At 42.6% G+C, this 27,758-nt stretch overlaps 1 protein-coding gene across 12 annotated transcripts in view; it reads right to left on the bottom strand.

Moving 5' to 3' along the window:
- The window catches only part of CERS3 (ceramide synthase 3), a 106,144-nt gene that overhangs the window by 18,617 nt on the left and 59,769 nt on the right, over positions 1 to 27,758 (bottom strand). For all 12 annotated transcript variants that reach the window (XM_035303692.3, XM_078329043.1, XM_035303694.3 and 9 more), the window contains 2 exons: positions 23,536 to 23,642; positions 12,661 to 12,814 (listed from right to left, as the gene is read on the bottom strand). In XM_035303692.3, coding sequence (XP_035159583.3) covers positions 12,661 to 12,814; positions 23,536 to 23,642 — 261 coding nt within the window. The remainder of the gene's footprint in view (positions 1 to 12,660; positions 12,815 to 23,535; positions 23,643 to 27,758) is intronic.

Genomic DNA, 27,758 nt, shown 5'->3' with positions numbered 1-27,758 from the left:
AGGACTTCCGGGCCGAAGAACAATGGTGGTAGCATGATTACAAATTTCCCCCCATTCTCCCCAAACAGTTATAGAATCAACATGAACACAAGCCTTCAGGTTTCCTGGGATACAAAGAACACTGCTCAGACTACCTATAAAGAGAAGAAAAAGTATATATATACAAATTCCCCTCTCTAGATGGCAGCCCATATCCAGTAACAGGTTAATGTCCAAATACAGAGGCTTAGCCCCCGTGCCTCAACTGGGTCATCTCTGAAGGGCCACCCAGCTCTAGAGCTCTCTGCAGGGTTGGTGGAGGCCTTGATTGCAGTCACATCAAAGTTCAACTTCTCCTTCTGCCTAGCCCATCTCCCCTCACTCCCTCACAGGTGTGGAAGCCCAGGGTATTCCCAGATCCTCCTGCATATGCATGGCCACACACGCGCGCACACGTGTACGTACTACACAAATATTCTTAAGTGATATGGCAGGAATAAACAGCAACAGAAAGCGTTGAAGTGGGCAAAGCTTACCTCAGGCGTTCGCTACAGCCTTGCTGACTTTTATCCCCCTCACTACTCATTTCCTCTGGACAGCCATGATCCTGGGGCTCATTTAGAGCCTGGGCTTTCTCCACGTTCTTCATACTGCCTTGCATGCAGGTGAATTAGAGGCTACCATCCAAGCATTAAACAGGTACCTGCCCACTGTAGCTCCCATGTAGGGCATGTTCTGACCTCAGTGCAGTCAGGCCTCCGTGGAGAGCTTTGGGAGTGGATCTGGGTTTCCAGCCCAGCTGGATGACTCGGCAGAGGCAGTTCCATTACTTTGAAAGATATGACCATGTTTCCAGGCTCATACTGAAGACGTCCCAGAAGTATGCCAGTTGCTTGGAGGAATCTTAAGGCCAAGGCCCATTGGAAAGGACAGGCATTCCATGATGTCTTAGGTCGGACATCCAGGGCATGGGCCATGGATCCACATGAAGAGTGCATGCCCAGGATTGCGCTGCTCACGACTCCCTGGGCCCACCACATGTGGCAAGGAGACACCCTTTGAAGAACATAGCCCCTCTGAGAGTCCAGAGTTCCACAGATGGCATGCGTGCTGTTCCCAAATCAGAGCACAGATCAAGCCATCTGCATCATAAATCACTCAGGCACTAAAGCCCACATGATAAATCAAAATGAAAATGTTTGAAAAACTAGTTTCTTTTACCCACATGTACACACTGAATGAGTGTTCAGGAATAAGGTTTCTTTTGTGTCACACAAAGCTCTCCTCTGAGACTTAGGTAGCGGGGGTGGGGAGATGGCCACAGAGAGGATGAGGCCACAGAAAACAGTGGGAGATTAGCAGGGACAGTGCTGGCCAGCATGGGGCCTTCCTACAGCTGTTTTTACCAAGCTCTCTGGCCCGAGGGCCCATTAATAAAACTCTCATCCTGCTGTGAATGTGCCGATTTATTAACAGGCCCAGTCTAAAGCTTGGATTCCATATAAGGCATCTGTATGTGTGCGTCTTTTTCTCTACTAACAAAAAGGAGACTATCTGTTCCTTTCAGGATTGTATAAAAATTCATTTCATTTTGGGAAACGATGTTTAAAATCATGGGAACAAGGGACTTGTACTTGGTTCTTCCCCCGCCCCACCCTCTTTTCCAACTTTATCATGACACAGTCTGTGGTTCTGGGGACATCACAGTCTACATTTGGGACAGAAAAAAGAGAGGCAGGATTGGAATCCCACAGAGAGCAATGCCATGCTCTCAGGAAGCAGCTCTCATCTTAACAAGCCCTTTCATTTGCAACTGCCTCTGTTGACTTCCTGTTGGCCGGTTGACTTGGGTAGCCCAGCACTTCCAAAGAACTAGTATTTTGAAAACCATTGCCAGAAAAGATATCAAGCAAAAAATTTAGTACACTGGAGCTGATATGTGATAAACTGAGGATGGAAGATCTCTCATGTAACTAAGTCAGTCCTGGGCGATTGCAGGGAAGAGAGTTCTGCTGTTGGAAACAAATGCCAGCAGCTAGAAACTCTTTGAGGAGACAGAGGGTACTGAAGAAAACTGCAATAAAAGATTGTGTTACACTGCCCAGCCGTATGCAGAGAACAGAAACTGGACCCCTTCCTTACACCTTAGACAAAAATTAACTCAAGATGGATTAAAGACTTAAACGTAGAACCTAACACCATAAAAGCCCTAGAAGAAAACCCAGGCAATACCATTCAGGACACAGGCATGGGCAAAGACTTCATGACAAAAACACCAAAAGCAACAACAACGAAAGCCAAAATTGACAAATGGGATCTAATTAAACTAATGAACTTCTGCACAGCAGAAGAAACTATCATCAGAGTGAACAGGCAACCTGCAGAACAGGAGAAAAAATTTTCAATCCACCCATCTGACAAAGGGCTAACATCCAGAATCTACAAGGAACTTAAACTTAAAAGAAAAAAAGCATACAACCCCGTCAAAAAGTGGGTGAAGGATATGAACAGACACTTCTCAAAGGAAGACATGCTGTTGTCATCAGCAACAGAGAGAGATACTGCAACATTTGAATGTGGTAGTGACGACAATCCTAGAGGAAGCCGCATCACTTTAGGAAAAGATAGAAGACTTTCCAAATAGCTTGAAAAAGATACCAAACATCCCAGTATAAGAAAATGTCTTGGCTGGGTGTAGTGGCTCACACCCGTAATCCTAGCACTTTGGGAGGCCAAGGCAGCCAGAAGTTGAGACTAGCCTGGGCAACATGTCAAAACACCATCTCTACAAAAAAGACAAAAATTAGCCAGGTGTGGTGGTGCATGCCTGTGGTTCCAGCTACTTGGGAGGCTGAGGTGGGAGGATCATTTGAGCCCAGGAGGTGGAGGTTATAGTGAGCAGAGATGGTACCACTGCACTCCAGCCTGGGTGACAGAGTGAGACCGTCTCAAAAAAATTTAAAAAAAAAAGGAAATGTCTGAACAATGTTATCCTGGGGTAGGGAAAAGATATCTAATTGAAAACTAGGTCACTGCTTTGCATGACCTTCAGAAGCCCGTTTACCACTCTGAGCCTCCACTTCATCAATGGGCAGAGGAACCCTTCTTTTCAGCTTGGTGCTGCTTCCATCTCAGAGTGCGAATGTGTGGTTGGGTCTTCTTCTGAGCTCTCCTCTGGGTGCCTGTGTTGTACTTGTGGGTCTAACCTGGAGGCCTCCCAGTCAAGGACAAAATACTTCTATGGGGCCAGGAGACCTGGGAAGAGGCCAGTTTATCCATGGGCCCTGCTTCCCACTCGTAGAACATTTTCTTGCTTTTCTTCCCTTTGAGTCATGCGGATGGCTGCCTATTCAACTTCAGCTTCTTATAAACAACCCTACCCATTATAAAAACTCAGGCTTATGATTGTTTTAAGACAGAAAAATCCCCTAATGGAGACACCATTCATGAGATTTTCTAGAGTGCCCTCTGAAATTAATTCACTGATTAATACACTGATTACTTGTTAATCAATTACATGTAAAGTAATTCATGTAATTACTTGTAAAGTGATGATAAGAAACACTGAACAAGGTAGAAGATACCATTACGAAATTCGTGAGAGGCCAGCGCCGTGGTTCACGCCTGTAATCCCAGCAACTTGGGAGGCTGAGGTAGCTGGATCATTTAATCACCTGAGCTCAGGAGTTTGAGACCAGCCTGGCCAACATGGTGAAACCCCATCTCTGCTAAAAATATAAAAATTAGCCAGGTATGATGATGCACACCTGTAATCCCAGCTATTCAGGAGGCTAAGGCAGGAGAATCACTTGAACCTGGGAGGCAGAGGTTGCAGTGAGCCAGGATCACACCACTGCACTCCAGCCTGGGCAACACAGCAAGACAAAGAAAGAAAAGAAAGAAAGAAAGAGAGAAAGAAAGAGAGGGGGAGAAAGAGAGAAAGAAATAGAGGGAAAGAGAGAGAGAGAGAAAGAGAGAGAAAGAGAGAGAGGGGGAGAGAAAGAAAATGAGAGAGAAAGAAAGAAGGGAGGGAGAGAGAGAAAAAAAGAAGGGAGGGGGAGAGAGAAAGAGAAATTCATGAGAGCTGAGCATAAGCCACACTAAATGTACACACAGGAAGCATTAATATGTATTAGTTATGTTTTGAGGATGTATGTTCACAAATACAAAATCTCTGGGGAAGCAGAAGAGCTCAGTATTTGCGACACAGGCTCTGAAGCATAGGCTTCAAGGGGTGAATCCTGCTGCTGTGTGACATTAGGCAAGTCACGCAACTTCTTCATTCCCCCTGGTTCTTAGAGGGATGACAGCAGCTGTTCCACAGAGTCACCACGGGACTAAAGATCAACAGGAATTCACATATGTCGACATCCGTGGCAAACTGCAATACGATAGCGAGGCCTTGCAGACAGGGGCTGCGGTGTCTTCCTAGACATTAACGATGGCTTTGTAGACGTCGCTGGCCTCTTCCAGTTCTAAAATTGTATGGGAATCACTTTTTGTCGTTGAGCTAAATATATAGTGTGGAAGAACATTCAGATTTAAAATTCCTGAAGCCAAGCAACCTAGCAGGTTATTTTTTATCATTACAAGTTTACAAATTATGCTGTTCCTTGAATAAACTGCCAAGCTAGTTAATCCATATAAATATTCAGAAATATAAAAATATAAGTTGATAGCATTTCTATCATACTTTATTTCAACAATCAGTCTTTGCGGGGTTTTTTTTTTTTTGAGACGGAGTTTCGCTCTTGTTACCCAGGCTGGAGTGCAATGGCACAATCTCGGCTCACCGCAACCTCTGCCTCCTGGGTTCAGGCAGTTCTCCTGCCTCAGCCTCCCGAGTAGCTGGGATTACAGGCACGCACCACCATGCCCAGCTAATTTTTTGTATTTTTAGTAGAGACAGGGTTTCACCATGTTGACCAGGATGGTCTCGATCTCTTGACCTCGTGATCCACCCACCTTGGCCTCCCAAAGTGCTGGGATTACAGGCATGAGCCACTGCACCTGGCCTGTATTCACTATTTATTCTTAATTTTTGAAATTTTTGTGAGTATATAGTGTGTGTGTGTGTGTGCATATTCTAAACTGCAGAATTCTAAAGTGCACACACACACATATATATTTAAATTTTGAAAATTTTTGAATACTATTTTTTAACTCCATGCAAGTGTTTTAAATTAATTTTCTGGTTATTTCTAGTTATTAATTTTCTTCCCTCAATTCAAATAAAGAAAAATTTTAAAGGTGAAGTGTTACAAGTTAAGAGATTCAAGTTCTAGTCTTCTCTTTGCCATGAAATTACTGTGTGAACTTGGTCTAGTCCTCAGTTTCCTCGTGTTTATCAGAGTGTTCCTTTCTTTAGCTAAAACAGTTCAGTGTGTGTAAAGTGTCATTCTATGAACTTAAGACGTCCTGCCTGTTGAGTTGCAGATGGCTGGGGCAGGTTGCCAAGGGGCTAGTTTCTCCATCCTGCCTTTCATGGCTGCACACTACACTTCCCCCCCGACATCTTGACTATTCACCAGCACAAGATGTCACAGAGACGTGCCTGAGTTGGCCAGGACCCAGGATGATATTTAGAAAGAAGAGAATAAAAGCTTAAGGATGACCAAGTTTTCTTAAGTAATATTAAACAAAAGCATACTATGTTCCTTCTAACGTCCTTTCAAACCACTTCTCATGTTAGCAAAGCAAATGACAAGATGAACGTCAGCCTGTCATATTTTCTGATGTAACGTATGGGCTGGCAGCTCATCACAGAATCAGCTATTTTATAGGAACTAGATATGTTTCAGCGCCAAGCCACGTTCTCAAGCAGCGGGATGCCTGCTACGCAGGGTCCATATATGTTGGAGTCCTGGAAGTACAGTGATATTTTTATCTAAGACATTCAGGAGCAAAAGCAAATAGTGGAAGGTTGTCATTCATCAGATGCAATGACCTTATTCTTCAGGAAAAAATAAGATGTCACTATTACCAAAAATGCTATTTTTAGAAGTACAATCACCCTTTTTTGAGTCCGCCGCCATGAAAATTCATGGAGATCAAGTATGATTAATGCATTATTTTGAAACTTGCCACCCATAACAGGGTGGTTTGTTTTCCAAATTTCTTTTTTTTGGTTTTTTTTTTTTTTGAGACAGAGTTTCGCTCTTGTTACCCAGGCTGGAGTGCAATGGCGCCATCTCGGCTCACCGAAACCTCCGCCTCCTGGGTTCAGGCAATTCTCCTGCCTCAGCCTCCTGAGTAGCTGGGATTACAGGCACGCGCCACCATGCCCAGCTAATTTTTTGTAATTTTAGTAGAGATGGGGTTTCACCATGTTGACCAGGATGGTCTCAATCTCTTGACCTTGTGATCCACCCGCCTCGGCCTCCCAAAGTGCTGGGATTACAGGCTTGAGCCACCGAGCCCGGCCCTGTTTTCCAAATTTCTTACCCTCTGGATATTTAAAGTTACTTACTGAGAGCTTTCCACGTGTAAGGAATTGAAGGGACAAATTTGCAATCTCTGTTACAAGATTTAAAAGAAATTTTTGGAGGCCTAGGAATGTTGGCAATTTTATTTTTAAAGTATCCAAGAATTTGTCGCCTTAGTAACGATTAAATGCATTAACTGCTAAATGCTTATTATGTAGAGTTGAAATGGATTTGTTTGTTGTTCCTCTAAGAATTTTAACTCCAGCCTCTAGCCCTCTCCTCCTCTTTGCAATGCAGCTATGCCTTCAAACATTGTTCTTTAAAAGGAGGCTTTATGGCTTTGGAGGAATAAGCTGATTTCACAGCCAGTTTTGCCACTGCTGTGGAAAGCAGAGTACACATGCAAGCCAGCTGAAGTCATACAAACTACAAGGATTACAGCTGTGGGGGCCTCCACAACTCCTGTCAAACTGCAATTGGAAACAGCTTTTCCAAAGTACAACATGAGAAATCAGGAATTCTTGTCCACAGCTCCCCAACCTGCTGGGTTTCTAATCAGGCCTGGCATGACCCATTAGAGATCAGACAGGAAAATCACAATGAAACTAGGGTATCTTCTGTTTTCCAAGCTTCACTCCCCCGGATCCCTTCCAAGCCTGTAATTATTGTCTCTCACCAGTTGATAAGGGAACTATTTCTGCATGGGGATAGGCCTTCCAGAAAGCCCAATCATTACAGGCTCAGTTCAGGGCCTTTTTCCTTCATACCAACTACTGCATGTGCAAATTGTGTAACTGCTCGAGTTCTTATTTAACTTATCTCAGTTACTTCAACTTTATCAGTCATTTAGAGATAAGACAACTTTTTCAGAGATCATAAAAAAGCTATTTAGAACTTTAATAAACTAGAACCATTCAAAGTTTTTTTCTTGGCACTACAACTTTAAGGGGAGAAGTTGGCTCTCAGGAAAACAAGGTCATCAGTAATTTAGTTAAAGAAGTTAAATGTTCTCAGGGTTTGTTTTTTTGTGTTTTTTTTTTAGATTAATCCAGATGTGGCCCAATTTCCCATACCTCTGTCAAGATCTAGCAGCTAAGTGATGGCAGAAAACTCAGAGGTCAATTATGTCAACTTCCATTTCCTTTGTCAACTCTTCAGTGATCTTTGAGACACACTTACTAAAGTTGGAAAATGAAGTATTCAAAGAGCTGATTTTAAAACAAGCTTATCAAACTAACTGCCAGCAACCTTGGTACACACAAATCACTCAATCTGATGATACACTGCTGTATTATACATGGGTGGTAACACCTAAAAGTGAGCCAGCTCTAACTTTCAACTTGAAAGACTCTTAATTCAAACTCCCTTATGTAATCCAAAACTAAAATTCTAAAAGAAATGCCCTTGGCTGAAAGGGGGTCCATCAGGCAGCTGGCAACTAACTATAACATACAGAATGTCCTGTGTTACATACAGGCCCCAGAGACTCGCTATAGAAGAAAAGATAAAAGGAGAATATAACTCAAGGGACCAGAAAGTGAGAGTCAGACACACCTCATTATGCATCCTCCTTCCTTTGCAATCCAGGCACAGCTGGCCGTCAGTAACATTAAAACAGAGATCTCAAGACTAACTTTTGTAGCAGTAAGATACCAACTTCCAGCCTGACTCTAGCATAGCATCACATGATAGATAGCAGCCCCTGAAAGAAATTGAAGTATTTTACTCCAAAATATATCAGCACTGAAGTCAGCTACCTGGAGGCTTCATCTGCATGATGAAACCTTGGTCTCCACAACTCCTTATCTTAATCCAGACATTCCTTTCTACTGATTCAGCTCTTATCTAAAGAGTTATCTAATAACTCTTTCAACCAATTGCCAATCAGAAAAATCTTTGAGTCAGCCTGTGACCCCCACTTTCAGTTGTCTTGCCTTTAAAGACCAAAGCAATGTACATCTTACATGTATTGACTGATGACTTCTATCTCCCTGAAATGTCTAAAACGAAGTTGTAGCCTGACCACCATGGGCATATGTTCTCAGGATCTCCTGGGGCTGTGCCATGGGCCACTGGTCACTCATGTTTGGCTCAGGGTAAATCTGTTCAAATATTTTCCAGAATTGACTGTTTTCATCAACACTTAGATGCATTATTTCAAGATAGCAGGAATGTGATTGTTTTTACCTACTTTAAAGGTTCAATTCAAACTCCATGACTCAATGAAACCTTTCCTGTTCCTTTGAGTTAATTTCTCTTTTTATCTTTCTTCCATAGCAAGTCTCTGGAGCCTGTCTGTAACACAGGACATTCTGTAAGCTATGGTTAGTTGCCAATAGGTGAACATTCCCCCAGTAGGTGGTGGGCTGTTTCCCTAAAGTCAGGGATTATCTTACTCATCTCTGTTCTCTTTCCCTCACTGTGTCTTGGAATTAAAGCACAGAATCTAATTCAAAACAACACAAACAAAAAACCTTCAATAGTCTAAAAGTTCTAATCAATAGTCTAATCAATTTGTTATTATTTAGAGAAGACGTTTTCAGAAACGAAGTATAGTGTGTTCCTCCACAGAGGAACCAAAGAGTGAGTAGATAATCACACTTTGAACAGATCCTCTAAGAGAATAATACAATTCAACAGAGAAGCGACAGGAAACACTTAAGGCCAAAAAGGAAAGCGAAGCCAAGACTGTCTGCTCATTTGGGAACCTGGAGACACTCCCCAGTGTGGAAAAGGGTAAGAAAGAGATCCCAGTGGTCCCCATGCCCATCATGGACTCCTGCAATCCTAGCCACAGGAGAGCCCCTCAACTCTCATGGGCCATAAGACTAACAGAGAGAGCTGCCTAGAGTTGACTCGAAAGCATTGCTCCATAGAAGGAGTGCACACTAGGTCCCACACACCTGCTGAGTCCTAAGCAGCTACAGCATAGTGCCGTTTTGAGAGCCTAGCCTCCACCAAACTGCAGCCTGCACTGAAGCACGGCAGTCCCTGCATCTTCACATTCCTGGATCCCCACTGACATCCCCCGTGTGTGGGCACTGCTGTGGCTGGCCATTGCCACCAGGGCTGAAGCATGAACCATTGACAGTGGCCCTGATATCCCCAGCAGTAGAGCCATCACACATACCTATGGGCCCCACTGCTGGATGCCACAACCAGGGCCAAGGTGCAAGCCACTGGCAGCGACCCCAATGCCTTGTAGTAGAGTCAACATCCATTTACAAGTGTCTGAGGACAGGTTACCCTGTCCAACATAAGGACCCAACAACATAAAAACACTACAGCCCAATATCCCTGATGAATATAGACATACAAATTCTCAACAAAATACTAGCAGGACAAATCTAACATTACCTCAAAAAGATAATGTACCATGACCAAGTGGGATTCACCCCAGGGATGCAAGCTTGGTTCAGTATAAACAAATAAATAAATGTGATACATTACATCGACAGAATGTAGAACAAAACCTACATGACCATCTCAACATACACAGAAAAACCACTTCGTAAAATTCAGCATCCTTTTATGATAAAAACTCTCAATAAACGAGTCATAGAAGGAACATACCTGAACATAATGAAGGGCATATATGACAAATTCATAACTAACATCATCGTAAATTGTGTTAAAAACTAGAACAAGGCCGGGCGCAGTGGCTCAAGCCTGTAATCCTAGCACTTTGGGAGGCCGAGGTGGGTGGATCACGAGGTCAACAGATCAACACCATCCTGGTCAACATGGTGAAACCCCATCTCTACTAAAAATACAGAAAATTAGCTGGGCATGGTGGCACATGTCTGTAATCCCAGCTACTGGGGAGGCTGAGGCAGGAGAATTGCCTGAACCCAGGAGGTGGAGGTTGCAGTGAGCCGAGATCGTGCCATTGCACTCTAGCCTGGGTAACAAGAGCAAAACTCCGTCTCAAGAAAACAACAACAACAACAAAAAAAAACTAGAACAAGACAAAGATGTTCACTTTGCTAATCCTGTTCAACACAGTACGAGATGTCAAAGAGCACTCATGCAACAGACAGAGATAAAAGGCACCCAAATTAGAAAAGAGGATGTAAAATTGTCCCTCTTTGCAGATGGCATGATCTTATATCTAGAAACACCTAAAGACTTCACCAAAAAAGCCTTAGATCTAATAAATAAATTCAGTAAAGTTACATAATACAAATTCAACATAAAAAAGTGCGTCTACATATGAACAACACACTAGCCGAAAAAGAATTCAATAAGGCAATCCCATTTACAATAACTACAAAAATACCTAGGAATAAATTTAACCAAGGAGGTAAAAGACTTCTACAAGGAAAACTACAAAACACTGATTTTTAAGAATTGAAGAGGACACAAACAAAAGACAGCCCATTCTCATGGATTAGAAAAATTAATATCATTAAAATAACCAGACTGCTCAAAGCAATCTACAGATTCAATCCAATCCCTATCAAGATAGCAATGTTGGCAAGGCATAGCAGCTCACACCTGTAATTCCAGCACTTTGTGAGGCTGAGGCAAGAGGATCGCTTGAGCCCAGGAGTTTGAGACCAGCCTGGAAAACATAAAGACCCCATTGCTACAAAAATTCTTAAAAATTAGCGAAGTGTGGTGGTATGTGCCTGTAGTCCCAGCTACCTCGAGAAGCTAAAGTGGGAGGACTGTTTGATCCTGGGAGATTGAGGCAGCAGTGAGTCATAATCATGCCACTGCACTCTAGCCTTGAAGACAGAGCAAGACACTGTCAAAAAAAAAAAATAAAAAGATACCAATGTCATTTTTCAAAGAAATAAAGAAAATGCATACACTGGGGAAAAGGACACTTTCTTCAATAAATGGTGTGGGGAAAATTGTATATCCAAATACAGAAGCTTGAAACTACACCTCTATCTCTCATCATATACAAAAGTCAACGCAAGATAGATGACAGATTTAAACATAAGACCCCAAAACATAAACCTACTTAAAGAATACACAAGGAAAGTACCTCAGGGAAATACTTCAGAGCACTGGTCTAGGCAAAGATTCAATGGCTAAGACCTCAAAAGCACAGGCAACAAAAACAAAAATAGACAAATGGGACTATATTAAACTAAGAAGCTTCTGCTCAGCAAAGGAAACAATCAACATACTGAGGAAAGAGCCTGTTGAATGGGAAAAAATATTTGCAAATTATTCATCTCATAATGGACTAACATCCAGACTATACTGGAAACTCAAAGAGCTCACCAGTAAAACAAGAACAACAACAACAACAAATAATAATAATAATTATATTAAAAAGGGGCAAAGGACATGAATAAATATTTCTGAAGAAAAAACACACAATGGCCGGAAGTTATATGAAAAAATGCTCAACGTCACTAATTATCAGGGAAATATGCAAGTCAAAACCACATTGAGATATCACCTCACCCCAGTTAAAACTGTTATTATTAAAAAGACAGAAAGTGATTGATAGATGCTGGTGAGAATGAAAAGAAGAGATACACCGTGGGAACATAAGTCAGTACAATCTTATGGAAAACAGTATGCAGATTTCTCAAAAACTAAATGTAGAATTACCATATGACCCAGCAATCTCACTACTGGATATTTATCCAAAGGAAAAGAAATCAATATATCAAAGAGTAGAAGGATAGACTCCATCCAGGTGGAAGGGTGTGTTGGTTGGGTTGGGGAGAAGACGAACAGAGGTTGGGTAATAGGTAAAAACTTATAGTTAGTTAAAAGGAACAAGTTCTAATGTTTGGTAGCAGGTATCTATAGTTAAAACAATACACTGTGTATTTCAAAATTGCCGGAAGAGAGGACTCGAAATGTTCCCAGCACTTAGAGATGATAAATACTCAAGACGATGAACACCACAATGCCCTGACTACACATTCTATGCATGTACAAAATATCATATACATATGCACATATATTTCATATCGATAAACAAAAGTTTAAAATTTTTCTTCAAGCATAAAAACAAACAGCAACCAATTTTTTGAATTTTTGAATTTTTGACATTTAAAAAATGTGAAAATAATCTATTTTCTAATAAAAGCAGTTTCTTCAAAGCACCTTAAAGACCTACTTATGAAAAATCTAGCTCTATTTTTCCAAAATTTTAATCAAATCAAGAAAAAAGAATTCTGTTTAAAACTATGAATTCGCTTGACCATTCAACAGTCTGGGCCGCACCATTAACCTGGCAATGACATGCACTCACTAAGAGCAATAATATTTGGACAGTCCTTACCTTCATGAATATACATCTGTTGAGCATCTTCAAGATGTAATAACCCCAGTAAAGGTGAAGGACCTGCAAGATGATGAGCTGTAGGTTGAGGAAGATGTAGGAGAAGAAAGGCTCGAGGTAATACATAGGTATGATCAGCGTGCAATATAAAATCCTGAAACACCAAACAGATGAGAGGCTTTCATTACAACCAAAGCACTTATGAATGTTCAATAACAAAACATACACTTTTTCTCCTAAGCCATTCATTTATTTCGTTTCTAATAATGCCTAGGAAATTATTGAAAGAAAAGATACAATCATATTATTTTAAATATCATTACTGGCAAGCGACAAAAAAAAGTACAATCTGTCTTCCTGAATAAAAGTTAAAGAAAACAGCATTTTTATTACCCAGTGTTTAAACTAGAATGTTTCTGAACCTCGGTTTCCTCTTTTCAACCAAGATCATGCACTAACCATTTTTATCTTTCAGTGATGGGGTTAGAGGATGTCGAAGAACAAATAAGATAATGCATGTTTATACAAGGTCATTATTGCCTTAAAACACAATCTCATCTATTTGGCATCAAAGATGAATATAGAACACTACAAAAATAAATGTTCCAAATAAAAGAAGCTTAAACGAAGCAAAAATTCCATGATTACTTCCATTTCTGCTTCCTAAAGTAAACTACATGCTTTATTAATTTCATAAACAGACTCCTGGACACAATTTGAACTGCCCCTGATGACCTGAGATGCACATTGTCTTCAGATATTATTGCGATATGGGCCAGGCGTGGTGGCTCATCCCTGTAATCCCAGCACTTTGGGAGGCTGAGGTGAATAGATCACTTGAGGTCAGGAGTTTGAAACCAGCCTGGCCAACGTGGTCAAATCCTGTCTCTTCTAGAAATACAAAAATGAACTGGGTGTGGTGGCTTGCACCTGTAATCCCAGGTACTAGGGAGGCTGAGATATGAGAATCATTTGAACCTGGGATGCAGAAGTTGCAGTGAGCCAAGATTGTGCCACTGGACTTCAGCCTGGGTGACAGAGCAGGACTCCACACACACACACACACACACACACACACACAAGATATTATTGCCATATCAAGGGCTATTTGTTCATTTCTTAAACCTACATAGTACTATAAATTTAGAGCCCTGCAATAGGTTTGTTTATAATTATATTACTTATAGAAATAATTTTTCATGTAACATTGGGGAAACAAAAAAATAAAATTGTCCATAACACCATCACCTTAAACAAACAATATTGTAATTTTCATGCATTCTCTTCTAGTATTTTCCTATGTAATTTAAAAAATTTTTTTATTAACATGCAATAAAATTTACTGTTTTTTTGGTGTATCACTGAATGAATTTAATATGCCTATAGGTTTGTTCAAACACTATTACAGTTAGAATACAGAACAGTCCATCATGCCAAAAATTCCCTGATGCTATCCCTTTATTGCCCACACCCTCCCCTTCATCCCTAACACTTGGCAAACACTTTGTTCTCTATCCTTTGGTCTGTCTTCCCAAGGACATAAATGGAATCATACAGCATGCGAGCTTTTAAGGCCACCTTCTTTCACACAGCATAGTGCTTTTAAGGTTCGTTCAGTTGTCACGGTTATCAATAGCATGCTCCTCCTTATTACTGAGTGGCACTCCACTTTACAGCTGCACCACAGTTTGTCTTTTCATCCCCTGAAGAGCATTTGGGTTGTTTCCAGCTTTTGGCTATTATGAATAGAACTGCTATAAATATTCATGTAGATACTTATATGTGAACAGAAATTTTGATTTTTCAAGGGTAAGCATATAGGGGTAGAATTGTGTGCCATATGGTAAATATATGCTTAACTTTATAAAAAACTGAAAAACTATTTTTCAGAGTGGTTGCTTTATATTCCCACCAGCAAAGCATGAGAATGTCAGTTGTTCTGTACCCTTGTTTGTACTTCACATTGTTCTATATTTTTGCCACTGCAGTAAACATAGCACTTGTGAGATTTTATGTTCAATTACATTTAGCTTTAAACCAAAGACATTTTATGCTATTTAGACAACTTGGCACATATAGTATTTCATAAACTAAAATTATTTCTGTAAAAGTGTGTATTTCTAAATGTAAGATTACTGTTTCAAGGTGTACATTAAAGTTACAAAAATTCAAGGTGTATATTAAAAGGTACTAAAGTATTGCCAAATATTTTCCAACGTTACAACTATTTATAAGGCCATGAGCAATTTCTGAAAGAAGAGTTGAATTGAACTCAGAACTAGTATGAAATCATTTCAAAATTTGTTAACTTAAAAGATAAAACACTTTTAATTTACATTATTCACAAGGCTTTTACAGTTCCCCTAGGTCTGCTTAGTAGCTGTATTTCTTCTTTTGTAAGTTATCAGTTCGAGTTCTTTGTTTGAAAAACAGGGGCCAGGTGCAGTGGCTCATGCCTGTGATCCCAGCACTTTGGGAGGCTGAGGTGGGTGGATCACCTGAGGTCAGTTCAAGACCAGCCTGACCAACATGGTGAAACACCATATTTACTAAAAAATACAAATATTAGCCAGGTGTGGTGGCAGGTGCCTGTAATCCCAGCTACTCAGGTCACTGAAGCAGGATAATTGCTTGAATCTGGGAGGCAGAGTGTGCAGTGAGCTGACATTGCACCACTGGACTTCAGCCTGGGTGATGCAGTGAGATTCCATCTCAAAAAAATAAATAGATGTAGTAACTCGATTGCTTTTAAAAACTTAGGAATTACAGAAAAATATGCAGAGGTAAAGGAAAAAATCACCTGAAGTCTCACAATTTACAGGTAGCCCAGAATATTTTGGTGAACATAATTCAGGATATCTCTCTCAAAAATATTCTTTAAGGCGCTTTTTTTGTTGCCCCTCCTAACACCACATAATTTTACCTAAGGATGTGATCACTACCTATGTGTGATATTTGTACCCTGCTTTTTTCATGCAATAACATTTTACAGAGAGCTTTCCACATCAATGAACATAGCTGTATGTCAAGAGTCAGCAAACTTGTTTGTAAAGGAACAGATGATAAATATTTCAGGCATCTGGACCATTTGTTCTCTGTTGCAACTACTCAATTCAGCCATTACAGTACAAAAGCAGCCCTGACAGCTAACATTACATAAACGAATTCATGTATAGAAAGTATATACATTAGTGTGTGTGGCTGTGTTCCAAGAAAACCTTATCAACAAAACCAGGCAATAGGCTGAATTTTGCATTTGAGCCATAGCCTGCCAACCCCTATACCATATGTAATGGCTTCACAGAAATCCATTTCATAGATATATCATAATTTAACTAATCCTTTATTGGAAGACATTCAAATTCTTCCCAACTGCTCATTATATTAGAAAGAATGCTGTGACAGTTACTTGTTAAAACATTTCTTTTGTTTTCATTTGGGAGACAAGCTCTCCAACTAGTTTTAAATTTAACTTGAAACATATCTGTTCTGTGTTTCAAATATGATTCTTCCATAACCAACTATGTGATTCTGGAAGTACCTTAACTCTTCATCTGAAAAATAAACATGGCATCTAAATGTTTCAACAATGACAGCAACATGAAAGACAAAGAAGAGGTAAGGAGCTGTTCCAGACGAACGACAACGAAATGCAATACATGATATGGAGCTGCATCCCCACTCATGAGGGGAAGAGCTATGAAACACACGATTGGACTGAGTGACTAAATTGGAACACGGAAGGTAGACCGCTACGTTTCCTGCAAGTGATAACCACACTGTGATTACATAAGAGAATGTCCTTCTTCCTAGGAAATACGTGCTCGAATATTTAGGGCACAAGGAATGAATTAGTTGATATTGACAATTTCTAAATGGTTCAGAGACAAATACGTGTATTCGTACACATGTGTGGAGGGGAAGGAGAGAGAGAGAAAAAAAATGACAAAGTAAATGGGGCAAAATGCTAACTGATAACCAGTATCTCTAGGGGTTCTCTGTAATATACTAGAAATTTTTTTGTAAGCTTGGAACTATTTCTAAACTAGGGAGACTGAGGGAGGTGGATCATGAGATCAAGAGATTGAGAGCATCATGGCCAACATGGTGAAACCCCGTCTCTACTAAAACTACAAAAATTAGCTGCGTGTGGTGATGCACGCCTGTAGTCCCAGCCAGCTACTCAGGAGGCTGAAGAAGAAGAATTGCTTGAACCTGGGAGGCGGAGGTTGCAGTGAGCCGAGATCGCGCCACTACACTCCAGCTTGGCGACAGAGCAAGACTCTGTCTCAGAAAGAAATTATTTCTAAATAAATGAATAAGTGAATAAAAGGACAGGAGTAGATTATAAATAAGGTTCCTTATTCTAGGATTCTATGGTTTGAACAGGGGTTATTGTTGTAGCTGTCCGTAAACTTAAAAACGGCAGAAAGGGCCAGGTGCGGTGGCTCACGCCTGTAATCCCAGCACTTTGGGAGGCCGAGGCGGGTGGATCATGAGATCAAGAGATCGAGATCATCCTGGTCAACATGGTGAAACCCCGTCTCTACTAAAGATACAAAAAATTAGCTGGGCATGATGGCGCATGCCTGTAATCCCAGCTACTCAGGAGGCTGAGGCAGGAGAATTGCCTGAACCCAGGAGGCGGAGGTTGTGGTGAGCCGAGATCGCACCATCGCACTCCAGCCTGGTTAACAAAAGCAAAACTCAGTCTCAAAAAAAACCAGCAGAAAGAAGGCACCAAGCACATGGGCAGGATGAGACAGCTCTTCTGAAGGTTCCTGTGGAATGAGACGGTGAACATAGGTGGCAGAACAGGCAGTCTCCTTCCTCAGCTACGTGACTGGAAAGTCTAGTTTGGAGATGCCTATCTTGGTGGCTCAGGGAGGGGCCCAGCTTCACAGAGTCTTTCTTGCCTTGTACCTTCCTTTTCTTTGCTGGCTGTGCAAAAGGCACTAAGCTGACCATGGTGCCATCAGAACTCACACTCTGCCATCTGCTTTTCATTTAGGACCAAGGTTCCAGGCCTTCATAGGACAAGAAGGGTCCATCCTTCTCTAATCGCTGGTCCCCACCCATGCATGTCAGCTAAGAGCACTGTGGGGTACTTTCAGCTTTGTCTTGTCTTTTCTCTATTTTTTAAAACTCTCCGTTCTCTGTTAGCCCTTCCAAGCATTTACACGGTCACACAGTCCGTAATATTCCCTTTCACATATGGACTTCCCAGGGCACCATTTTTCTACACTTGTAAAAGCTGGATCATCAAAAGCTGACATCTGAAGCCCAGTGAACCAGTGGTGTGGGGAAAACCTTACAAGCATATGTGTCTTTGGAAGTAAGGGAGCTAGGTGTTTGAGTATTATTTGCAGTTGGAAATGATTTGTTTTTTTCTGAGAAACACAGTCAGTGTGCATAGTCTTCAAACATGTGAAACAGGGGTAGACACAAAGATCTCTCTACAGCCTTGATGCACTCCTGGAAGGCACAAGCTATGTCTCACTCCCCGTGTGCTGTTGTAACTCCTGGCTGCGATGAATTCAGCAAGCCACCCTGCCACCTGCACTTTCAGCTGTGACAGACACTAAACTCGCAGGTGCAAAACCAGCAGAGCAGAGCATGCCTTCCCTTCAGGTAGACCTGCCTCGGGGGAACCACGACCTGCTCTTGTTGTTCGTGGAGGAAAACTGTTAGCAGTCAGTTGCCCGGCCTTAGAAAGGTCTTTCTAGCCTAATAACTCTCTGTGGGTATTTGCATGTTCAGGAAGGTAGATAAGGCCGGGCGCAGTGGCTCACACCTGTAATCCCAGCCCTTTGGGAGGCCGAGGCGGGTGGATCACAAGGTCAAGAGATCGAGACCCTCCTGGTCAACATGGTGAAATCCCGACTCTACTAAAAATACAAAAAATTAGCTGGGCATGGTGGCGCGTGCCTGTAATCCCAGGTACTTGGGAGGCTGAGGCAGGAGAATTGCCTGAACCCAGGAGGCGGAGGTTGTGGTGAGCCGAGATTGCGCCATTGCACTCCAGCCTGGGTAACAAGAGCGAAACTCTGTCTCAAAAAAAAAAAAGAAGGTAGATACATCCAATAATTCCAAACTAGAGAAATCATTTTTCGAAAACAATAGTTGGGAATACAGTGTGAAAAACATATGCCTGCAATTTAATAATTTAAATAAATATTTGAATTAAAATGCAAACAAATGGGGTTACCAGGCAATTAAAACAATTTGGCCAGTGCTCTTTTGAATTTCTGCCTAATGTTAATGAAACAACGCTTAGAAAGCCAATGTAACTAGCTGTTGCAGAAGCTGACCGAGAACGAGGTAAGATCCCCAGAAACAGAAGAGGAGCCTCGTGGCTGGACGCGAAAGGGAGGCTCACCAAGAGAATATGCAAATGCGACCGAGGCTGGGGAAAAGGAGAGAAAGGGCAAAGACAGGGAAAGGGAAATGTACTAACTCCAGTTACTTTTCTCAAGGCTTCTAGACAAATCTCAGATGAGCACAACCCATTAGCTTTCTCCCAAAGATGTGCAACCGAAGCAGCTGGAAAGAACAAAGCAACTAGATTGCAAACTGCTTCCCAGGCTGCCTCTAAAATGTCTTGGTCTTGAAATAGGTTAGCTGCACCACCTTCCGGTGATACCTATGATCTGCACATTGCTTGGTCCATAGTAAAATCCCAATACATTTGGAAAGAATAAATCACCCCTGAAAAATGAATCCATAGAGTTGTAAGTTTTAGACAGAGGATTGGAGCCAAGCTAACAACAAGGAACCAAATTTTCCCCTTTGGCTCCACAAAGATGATGGCGCCAACAGGTTCATGCTGGTGGGAAGACCATTTAAACTAGAGCAGGACTCTGCAGCAGAAAGAAGATCCCTCTCTGACGGACATGCTTTCTTCAGAGACCAGTGAGAAATGATCTGCCAAACTTCCAACAGCTTGGTGGGGTTTTTCTCAACTTTCCAGACAATGAGAATCAGTCAACATCAGTACAGACATATTTTTATCAGGAAAGTTTTTGTTGTTGTTCTGTTTTTATAACCTTTTCTTTTTTTTTGAGATGGAGTTTCACTCTTGTCACCCAGGCTGGAGTGCAATGGTGCAATCCTGGCTCACTGCAACCTCCACCTCCTGGGTTCAAGCAATTCTCATGTCTCAGCCTCCTGAGTAGCTAGGATTACAGGTACCTGCCACCACACCGGGCTAATTTTTGCATTTTTGGTAGAGATGGGGTTTTACGGTGTTGACCAGGCTGGTCTCGAACTCCTGGCCTCAGGTGATTCGCCTGCCTCAGCCTCCCAAAGCGTGCTGGGATTACAGGCATGAGCCACCACACCCAGCCTGTTTTACCGTCAAGTTTGTTTATATTGATTTATTTGCAACCCAACTCCTTGAAGACAGCAAATAGGAGTACTGGCTGCCCTCTACAATGGACAAGTGAATTCAGTATCAAGATCAAGAAAATGCCAAATGCATGTAACAGAATCTCCTTAAAATCCAGAAATGCTGGCAGGAGAATGAGTTCTTAAATGCAGGGTTTTCAAAGACAAAGGTATGTGGGGAAAATAGCACACTCTCCTGATAAGCACTCAGCACCACCTGTTGTTCAATTGTTTGTGAGTAAACTTGTTTATTTTGAGACATCATGGGATATTCTGAGGTGAATATTCTCCATTGCTAAATCAAAAGCCAACCATGGCAGCAATGTTGCAGAAGCTTCTCAGAGAGTTACTGGAACAAAGAGCTTCCATGCTGTGTGCTTTTAAAATAGTTCTGCAAATTCACTGAAACTGCTCCTATCAAGAAATGGAGTCTAGTCTTCCTTCCCTTGCATGCAAGTCAGATTTAGTGACCTGGTTCCAATGAAAAATATAAGGTTAGAAATGACATGATGTGACTACTGAGGCTGCTATGAGAAAAGATGCAGCATCTCTTTAGCACTCTCTTAAGATGCTCACCCTTGAAATGCAGGTGCCATGAGATGAAAAGGTCAAGGCCAGGTAGAGGGGCCGTGGGTGTTCCAGCCAACAAGCAGCATCAGCCAGCTGATTTTCTCTTTCTTTTCTCCTTCCTTCCTCCCTTCCTCTCTTCTTCTCTTCCTCCCTTCCTCTCTTCCCCCCACCTTCCTTTCTTCTTTTGAAGGCGCCCAGGCTGGAGTGCAGTGGCACAATCTCAGCTCACTGCAACCTTCATCTCCCAGGTTCAAGCAATTCTCCTGCCTCAGTCTCCCAAGTAGCTGGGATTATAGGCATATGCCACTACACCCAGCTACATTGTTTTGCATTTTCAGTAGAGACAGGGTTTCGCCATGTTCTCCAGGCTGTTCTAGAACTCCTGACCTCAGGCGATCTGCCTACTTTGGCTTCCTCAAGTACTGGCATTGCAGGTGTAAGCCACTGCACCCAGCCTGATTTTCTATATATGACTTTAAGCACGTGCTGAGGACTCTAGACACTACGTGACTGCCCAGCCACCATATAACTGTGACCACACAAGAGACCCTAAGTGAAAATCATCTAGCCAAGGCCAATCAACTCCTAGAGCTATGAGAAATAATAATAATAAACAATGAAGGTTGTTGTCTTAAAACAGAGGTCTCCAAACTATGGCCTCTGGGTAAAATCTGGCCTGCAATATGGCTGTATGCTTTCGTACAGCCCATGAGCTAAGTAATTATGGCTTGGTACATTTTTAAAGGATTATAAAACAAAACAAAATGAAGAAAAATATGCAAAAAAGACCATATGGGGCCCTCAAAGCCTAAAATATATATATTCTCTGGCCTTTCACAGAAGATGTTTACCCACTGCTGTCCTAAGCCACTAGGTTTTCAGATGCTTTGTCATATAGCAACAGGTGACTGGAATGTGTAGTGCCTTTGGGACACAAGGAAAAGAACTAGGGGCAAATGCTGGGTTGATAGTGTCATGAAAGTCATACTGAAAAGCCATGCCCCACTGTCACCTGCAAGTCAACATTATTCTATCAATAACTACTATCATACTATATATACTATGTATTATTAGTATTAGAATTATATATAGTATGATAGCAGTTATTGACAGGGTTATCAATAATTATATATATAAAGATATGGTCTCACTATGTTGCCCAGGCTGATCTCAACCTCCTGGGCTTAAGCGATCCCCTCACTTCAGGCTCCTGAGTGGCTGGGACCATAGGCGTGCAGCACCACCCCCCCAGCCATTATTAAAATTTCACAAACACACTTGCTCAAAGTGTAAGTGATGGTGATGATTTATTAACCAAGGAAAGTATCTGAGACATACATCTTGGATTTGATTCTAGTTCAACTTCAAATTCTGAGATACTCATTAATACGTTTAATTATAATAGAGAGCATTTACTGATTCTTTACTGAGTACCAGACATTGTTTTAAAGTACATAAAATAGTTAAGCCTCATGACAACCCTTATTTCCATTTTTTTTTTTTTTTTTTTTGAGACTAAGTTTCGCTCTTGTTACCCAGGCTACAGTGCAATGGCGCAATCTCAGCTCACCGCAACCTCCGCCTCCTGGGTTCAGGCAATTCTCCTGTCTCAGCCTCCTGAGTAGCTGGGACTACAGGCACACACTACCATGCCCAGCTAATTTTTTTTTTTTGTATTTTTAGTAGAGACGGGGTTTCACCATGTTAACCAGGATGGTCTCAATCTCTTGACCTCGTGATCCACCCACCTCGACCTCCCAAAGTGCTGGGATCACAAGCGTGAGCCACCGCGCCAGGCCCCCTTATTTCCATTTTACAAATGAGAAAACTGAGGCACAGAGAGGTGGTCTAGCCTGTTCAAGGTCACAAAGTTTGTAAGTGTGGAGCCAGGATTTAAATGCAGGATGACTCTTGTATCTAGCAACTTAACCACACTACTCTGTTGCTCCCTTCCAGAAAATGCCTAATATGAAGGGTCCAAAGAATGCAGCTGACTCCCATGAGAAGGGCATTGACCTCTTTGGTTGCATTTCCCTGGATGCTACCCAAGCGTGCTGTCTATACACTTAGGAATGAGGCCTGGAACTTGAGTGAATCTCCATCCATTTCCCCTGGATCTAGGCTCTTCAATAGCACTAAGTCTTCTGTTTAGAGGATCCCAAGCTCCCAGACTAGCCCCAAATTATGGTCGGTTAAAAGCTGTTCCTCCCAAACTGTCTACGTCTTTCCTGCATGTTTAGTCTGGTGTCTGGCGATCAACACATGGACAATTATGGTTCCCAAGGAAATGACTGTCACGGGAGACACAATCTATTCTCTTCATTGCTACTCTGAGGCTAAACAAAATCAACAGACTGATGGAGAGCCAATCATATCAAAAGGATACTCAAACCATTATTAGAACTAGTGGTCATGGAGAATGAAATAAATATCACTTTCCTTATCTGGGATGTGGAAGTGATAATACCCATCTTTATGATTTATTATGTAGACCAGAGCCAAGATATGGAAAGGGCCTAACCCAGTGTCTGACATTCAAGTACTGACTGTAATTATTGTCACACAGAACATGCCTCTATTAGAGAACTGGTGATTGGACAGTGACTTTTCATTGAGTGACTGGAAAAGCTGTTAACCACAAAGAAAGGCTCACATTCAAGAAACAAGACAGATTAAGAGCTGCTGCCTGCCCGTCAAGTCACACATTTCCACCTCCTGTTGTAACAACCATTTTTCACACCATAGGGTGCTGTTTTAATTACTTATAAAAATGGCTCCATCACATTCTTTTCCCCAACTGTACTTGGCACAAATAACTGGAGCCCCATGTATGGAAAGGCCAACGCCCTGATGGTGACCATGTGCCAAGGCCACCTCTGCACACTGACCAAAGGCAGGGTGCACCCCCCGTCTACTCACCAGAAGGGAAAAACAATGAAGCGGCTGATGAAAAATATGGCAGAGAAGATGAAAAACAGGGCGTTACAGGTCTGCGTCCATCCAGCATAAGAAAACATCTTAGCAGACTGTGAGCAAAGAAAGAATCTGCAGTTAAAGGAACAGTAGCATACATTTTTAAATGTAAATTTATAAATGAAATGGTATGAGGTCTGGGATATGCTTCAAACCAATCTGGTGGAAGGTAGGGTTACAAGTGGGGTGACAGATTAAATGAGACTGTACATATTGATAACCACTAACACTGCTGGGTCCATTAGACAAGTCCCTTTATCTTGTCATATGTTTGACATTTTCCATAACATATGTTTCTTAAAAATATGTTAAAATGACCATACTACCTACTTGCGCCTCTCAAAAACACTTTAAGTTAACACAATCAACTTTAGCATGCATTTCATGTGGGCATTTACTTGGTATCTCCATTTAACTGGGATGGGAGCTGGACCGAAGAAGGGCTGGGACAGGTGGGAAATCCTGAGCTGCTCTGAGAATGCTGCAATCAAGGAGGTTACTTCAAGGGAGATAATGGAAGAGGCAAAGTCGGGAGGCAGCTCTCAGGGACCTGAACTGGTTGAAAGAAAGCTTCAAGCATTTGATCTTTCCCGATTCTTTTATGCTAGTCTACACTGCTCGTATTACCTGTGCTGAATAGAAGGCGCTGCAGAGAGGGCTGAAGACTGTTAATTGATATGCACGCTCTACTGCATCATCCAGCAGAGCCCAGGGCTGAAGAGGGAAGTCTGTGGTGGGAGCAGGAAGTGGGAGTCCAGGAGCAGGAGGTGGGAGGAGCTGCTGGGGCACAGATCATTCTCCTAGGGAACATGGCTTAGACTTGGGCAGTTTCCGAACCAACTTCACACCAGAAGCTCAAGGCCCTTCCAGAGCAGGAGAGGCAACATATTTACACTCCAGCAAGGGTTCGCGTGGCATTTTTCATACTTTGCCATACTTAGGAAGGGGTAAGAATACGGCCTGACTGTGGGGTTGGTAGAGGACCCCCCGGGAACAGCATCAGTTGCTGACACAGAAAGGCTGGTGTGCCCAGTGGGTGGGGGACAGGTGTGGGGAGAAAGGCCCAAATTAGAGTGACCGTGACAGAGCAGGAAGCTGGTGGAAGGCTGAGAGGCCAGCCGGGGTGGGACGCGAGGGATGTACACAGGGATGGGAGAGGATCCCCGTGAGTCCACTTGTGAGGGCAAAGTAGCATTTTTTGGATTGTGTAATGAACATACTCCGGATTGTGTAATGAAATAGGAGACAGCAGTCCCTTTGTTTGCTAAGTATCAGTCAGGATATCGGGTCTTGGATCCAAACTTGACCATGTGGAAACTTAGAGGATCAGGAAGATGTATGAAGAAGGCAAAAGGTCACTTACGAGTGAGAATGGCAGATGTGAAGGCTGTTTTTCCTCAAAAAAAAAAAACAGCGAGGAAATGACCCCGGTGTCTTGAGAAATATGAAAGATAAATAGGCACCATCTCAAGGAAGCAAGGGGCAAAAGTTGTGCCACGTCTGGGTTCAACTAGAACTTGACTGAGCAAACAAACCCTAAAACACACACTATTCAAGGAAGCTGCGGACTGTGCACCCTGGGAGAAATCGCAAACAGGCCCCTGCCACCACTTAATACTGTGTCTACTGCCAGGCGATGACAGAACCAGCCTTGCTAATACTGTGTCTACTGCCAGCCGACGGAAGGTACCAGCCTTGCTAATACTGTGTCTACTGCCAGCCGATGGAAGGTACCAGCCTTGCTAATACTGTGTCTACTGCCAGGCGATGACAGAACCAGCCTTGCTAATACTGTGTCTACCGCTGGCCGATGGAAGGTACCAGCCTTGCTAATACTGTGTCTACTGCCGGCCGATGGAAGGTACCAGCCTTGCTAATACTGTGTCTACTGCCGGCCGATGGAAGGTACCAGCCTTGCTAATACTGTGTCTACTGCCGGCCGATGGAAGGTACCAGCCTTGCTAATACTGTGTCTACTGCTGGCCGCTGGAAGGTACCAGCCTTGCTAATACTGTGTCTACTGCCAGGCGATGACAGAACCAGCCTTGCTAATACTGTGCCTACTGCCGGCCGATGGAAGGTACCAGCCTTGCTAATACTGTGTCTACTGCCAGGCGATGACAGAACCAGCCTTGCTAATACTGTGTCTACCGCTGGCCGACGGAAGGTACCAGCCTTGCTAATACTGTGTCTACTGCCAGGCGATGACAGAACCAGCCTTGCTAATACTGTGTCTACTGCTGGCCGATGGAAGGTACCAGCCTTGCTAATACTGTGTCTACTGCCAGGCGATGACAGAACCAGCCTTGCTAATACTGTGTCTACTGCCGGCCGATGACAGAACCAGCCTTGCTAATACTGTGTCTACTGCCAGCTGATGGAAGGTACCAGCCTTGCTAATACTGTGTCTACTGCCGGCTCATGGAAGGTACCAGCCTTGCTAATACTGTGTCTACTGCCAGCCGATGACAGAACCAGCCTTGCTAATACTGTGTCTACTGCCAGCCGATGGAAGGTACCAGCCTTGCTAATACTGTGTCTACTGCCAGGCGATGACAGAACCAGCCTTGCTAATACTGTGTCTACTGCCAGCTGATGGACGGTACCAGCCTTGCTAATACTGTGTCTACTGCCGGCCGATGACAGAACCAGCCTTGCTAATACCGTGTCTACTGCCAGCCGATGACAGAACCAGCCTTGCTAGTACTGTGTCTACTGCCAGCTGATGGACGGTACCAGCCTTGCTAATACTGTGTCTACTGCCAGCTGATGGACGGTACCAGCCTTGCTAATACTGTGTCTACTGCCGGCTCATGGAAGGTACCAGCCTTGCTAATACTGTGTCTACTGCCGGCCGATGGATGGTACCAGCCTTGATAATACTGTGTCTACTGCTGGCCGCTGGACGGTACCAGCCTTGCTAATACTGTGTCTACTGCCGGCCGATGGACGGTACCAGCCTTGCTAATACTGTGTCTACTGCCGGCTGATGGACGGTACCAGCCTTGCTAATACTGTGTCTACTGCCAGCTGATGGACGGTACCAGCCTTGCTTATTGAACTCCACGTCAGATCACAACCAGTGAATCGAGAATGATTCACAATCATCAGCAACATGAAACTGTTCTTACAGTTTGCTCATGAGGGAACCTCTAAAATTGGACAGTTCAATTTTCTTCTTTTTTTACCTAAGGCCCTCAGCGTTTTCAGATGATAATGAGCTAAAGTCTACCACACACCCCAAGGGACAGATAGGACTTCTCATGTTACACTTGGGGCTGGAAAACAAAACAATAAGTGATTTGCCCAAGTCACCTGGGGAATCATGTCACATCAATGGAAGGGTGGGGAGGGTAGGCAGGGCAACCCCGTGTTTCTTCCCAGGCTGAACATCTAACTCCCCGCTAATAACACAATGAGGCTGTTTTACATTGGACGCACACCAAAGGCAATTGAACATGAGAGCTTAGAAGCAACGGAGTAGTATAAAATTCCTTAGACAGGGCCAATGTGGTCTTAATTTTCTGTCAGGGTTACCAAGATACAATCAGAGAAGGAGGTAATTACAGCAGCCAGGGCTGCATCCAGAGAGCGCCGTGCAGAAAAACTGGCACAGTCCTTCTCCTGCGGAGCATTTGTTACCCTGAAGCACATATAATAATCTTGACCTTTAGAATGGAATTTACATGTCTAATTATGATTACATACAAGGTAGAAACAAAATCCTGTACACAGGGGATATTTTACGTGGCCAGTTGCTTTGAAATGGCTGCAAATGACTTCTGGTGACTTCTACGACAGGGTTTGGTAACTTACAATCCAGCCCATGGGCTAAAGCTAATCAGCCCTTAAGAATGGTTTTCATGTTTTTAAGGGGGTATTAAAAAAGCAAAAAAACAAAGAAAGAATATGTGACAGAGATCATATGTGACTCACAAAACTTAATTTACTATCTGGCCTTTTGCCAAGAAGTTTGCTAAACCCCAATCTAGAAGAATAAGGTTCTATTAAATTTAATTTCTTCCATATCAACCTATATTCAATGGTTAGCCTTTCAAGAAGCAATCCCAAATGTGAAGTGCTTTAGCATCATTTCCCCTGGATTCATTATAAATGAGTATATTTAAATAAATAGCTCAGCAGTTCTGGGAACTGTTGCTGTAAATACT

This window comes from Callithrix jacchus, chromosome 6 (assembly GCF_049354715.1).
Source record: "Callithrix jacchus isolate 240 chromosome 6, calJac240_pri, whole genome shotgun sequence".
Lineage (NCBI taxonomy): Eukaryota > Metazoa > Chordata > Mammalia > Primates > Cebidae > Callithrix > Callithrix jacchus.
The sequence above is the reverse complement of the archived record's forward strand: the minus strand, read 5'-3'. Positions and strand labels throughout refer to the sequence as shown.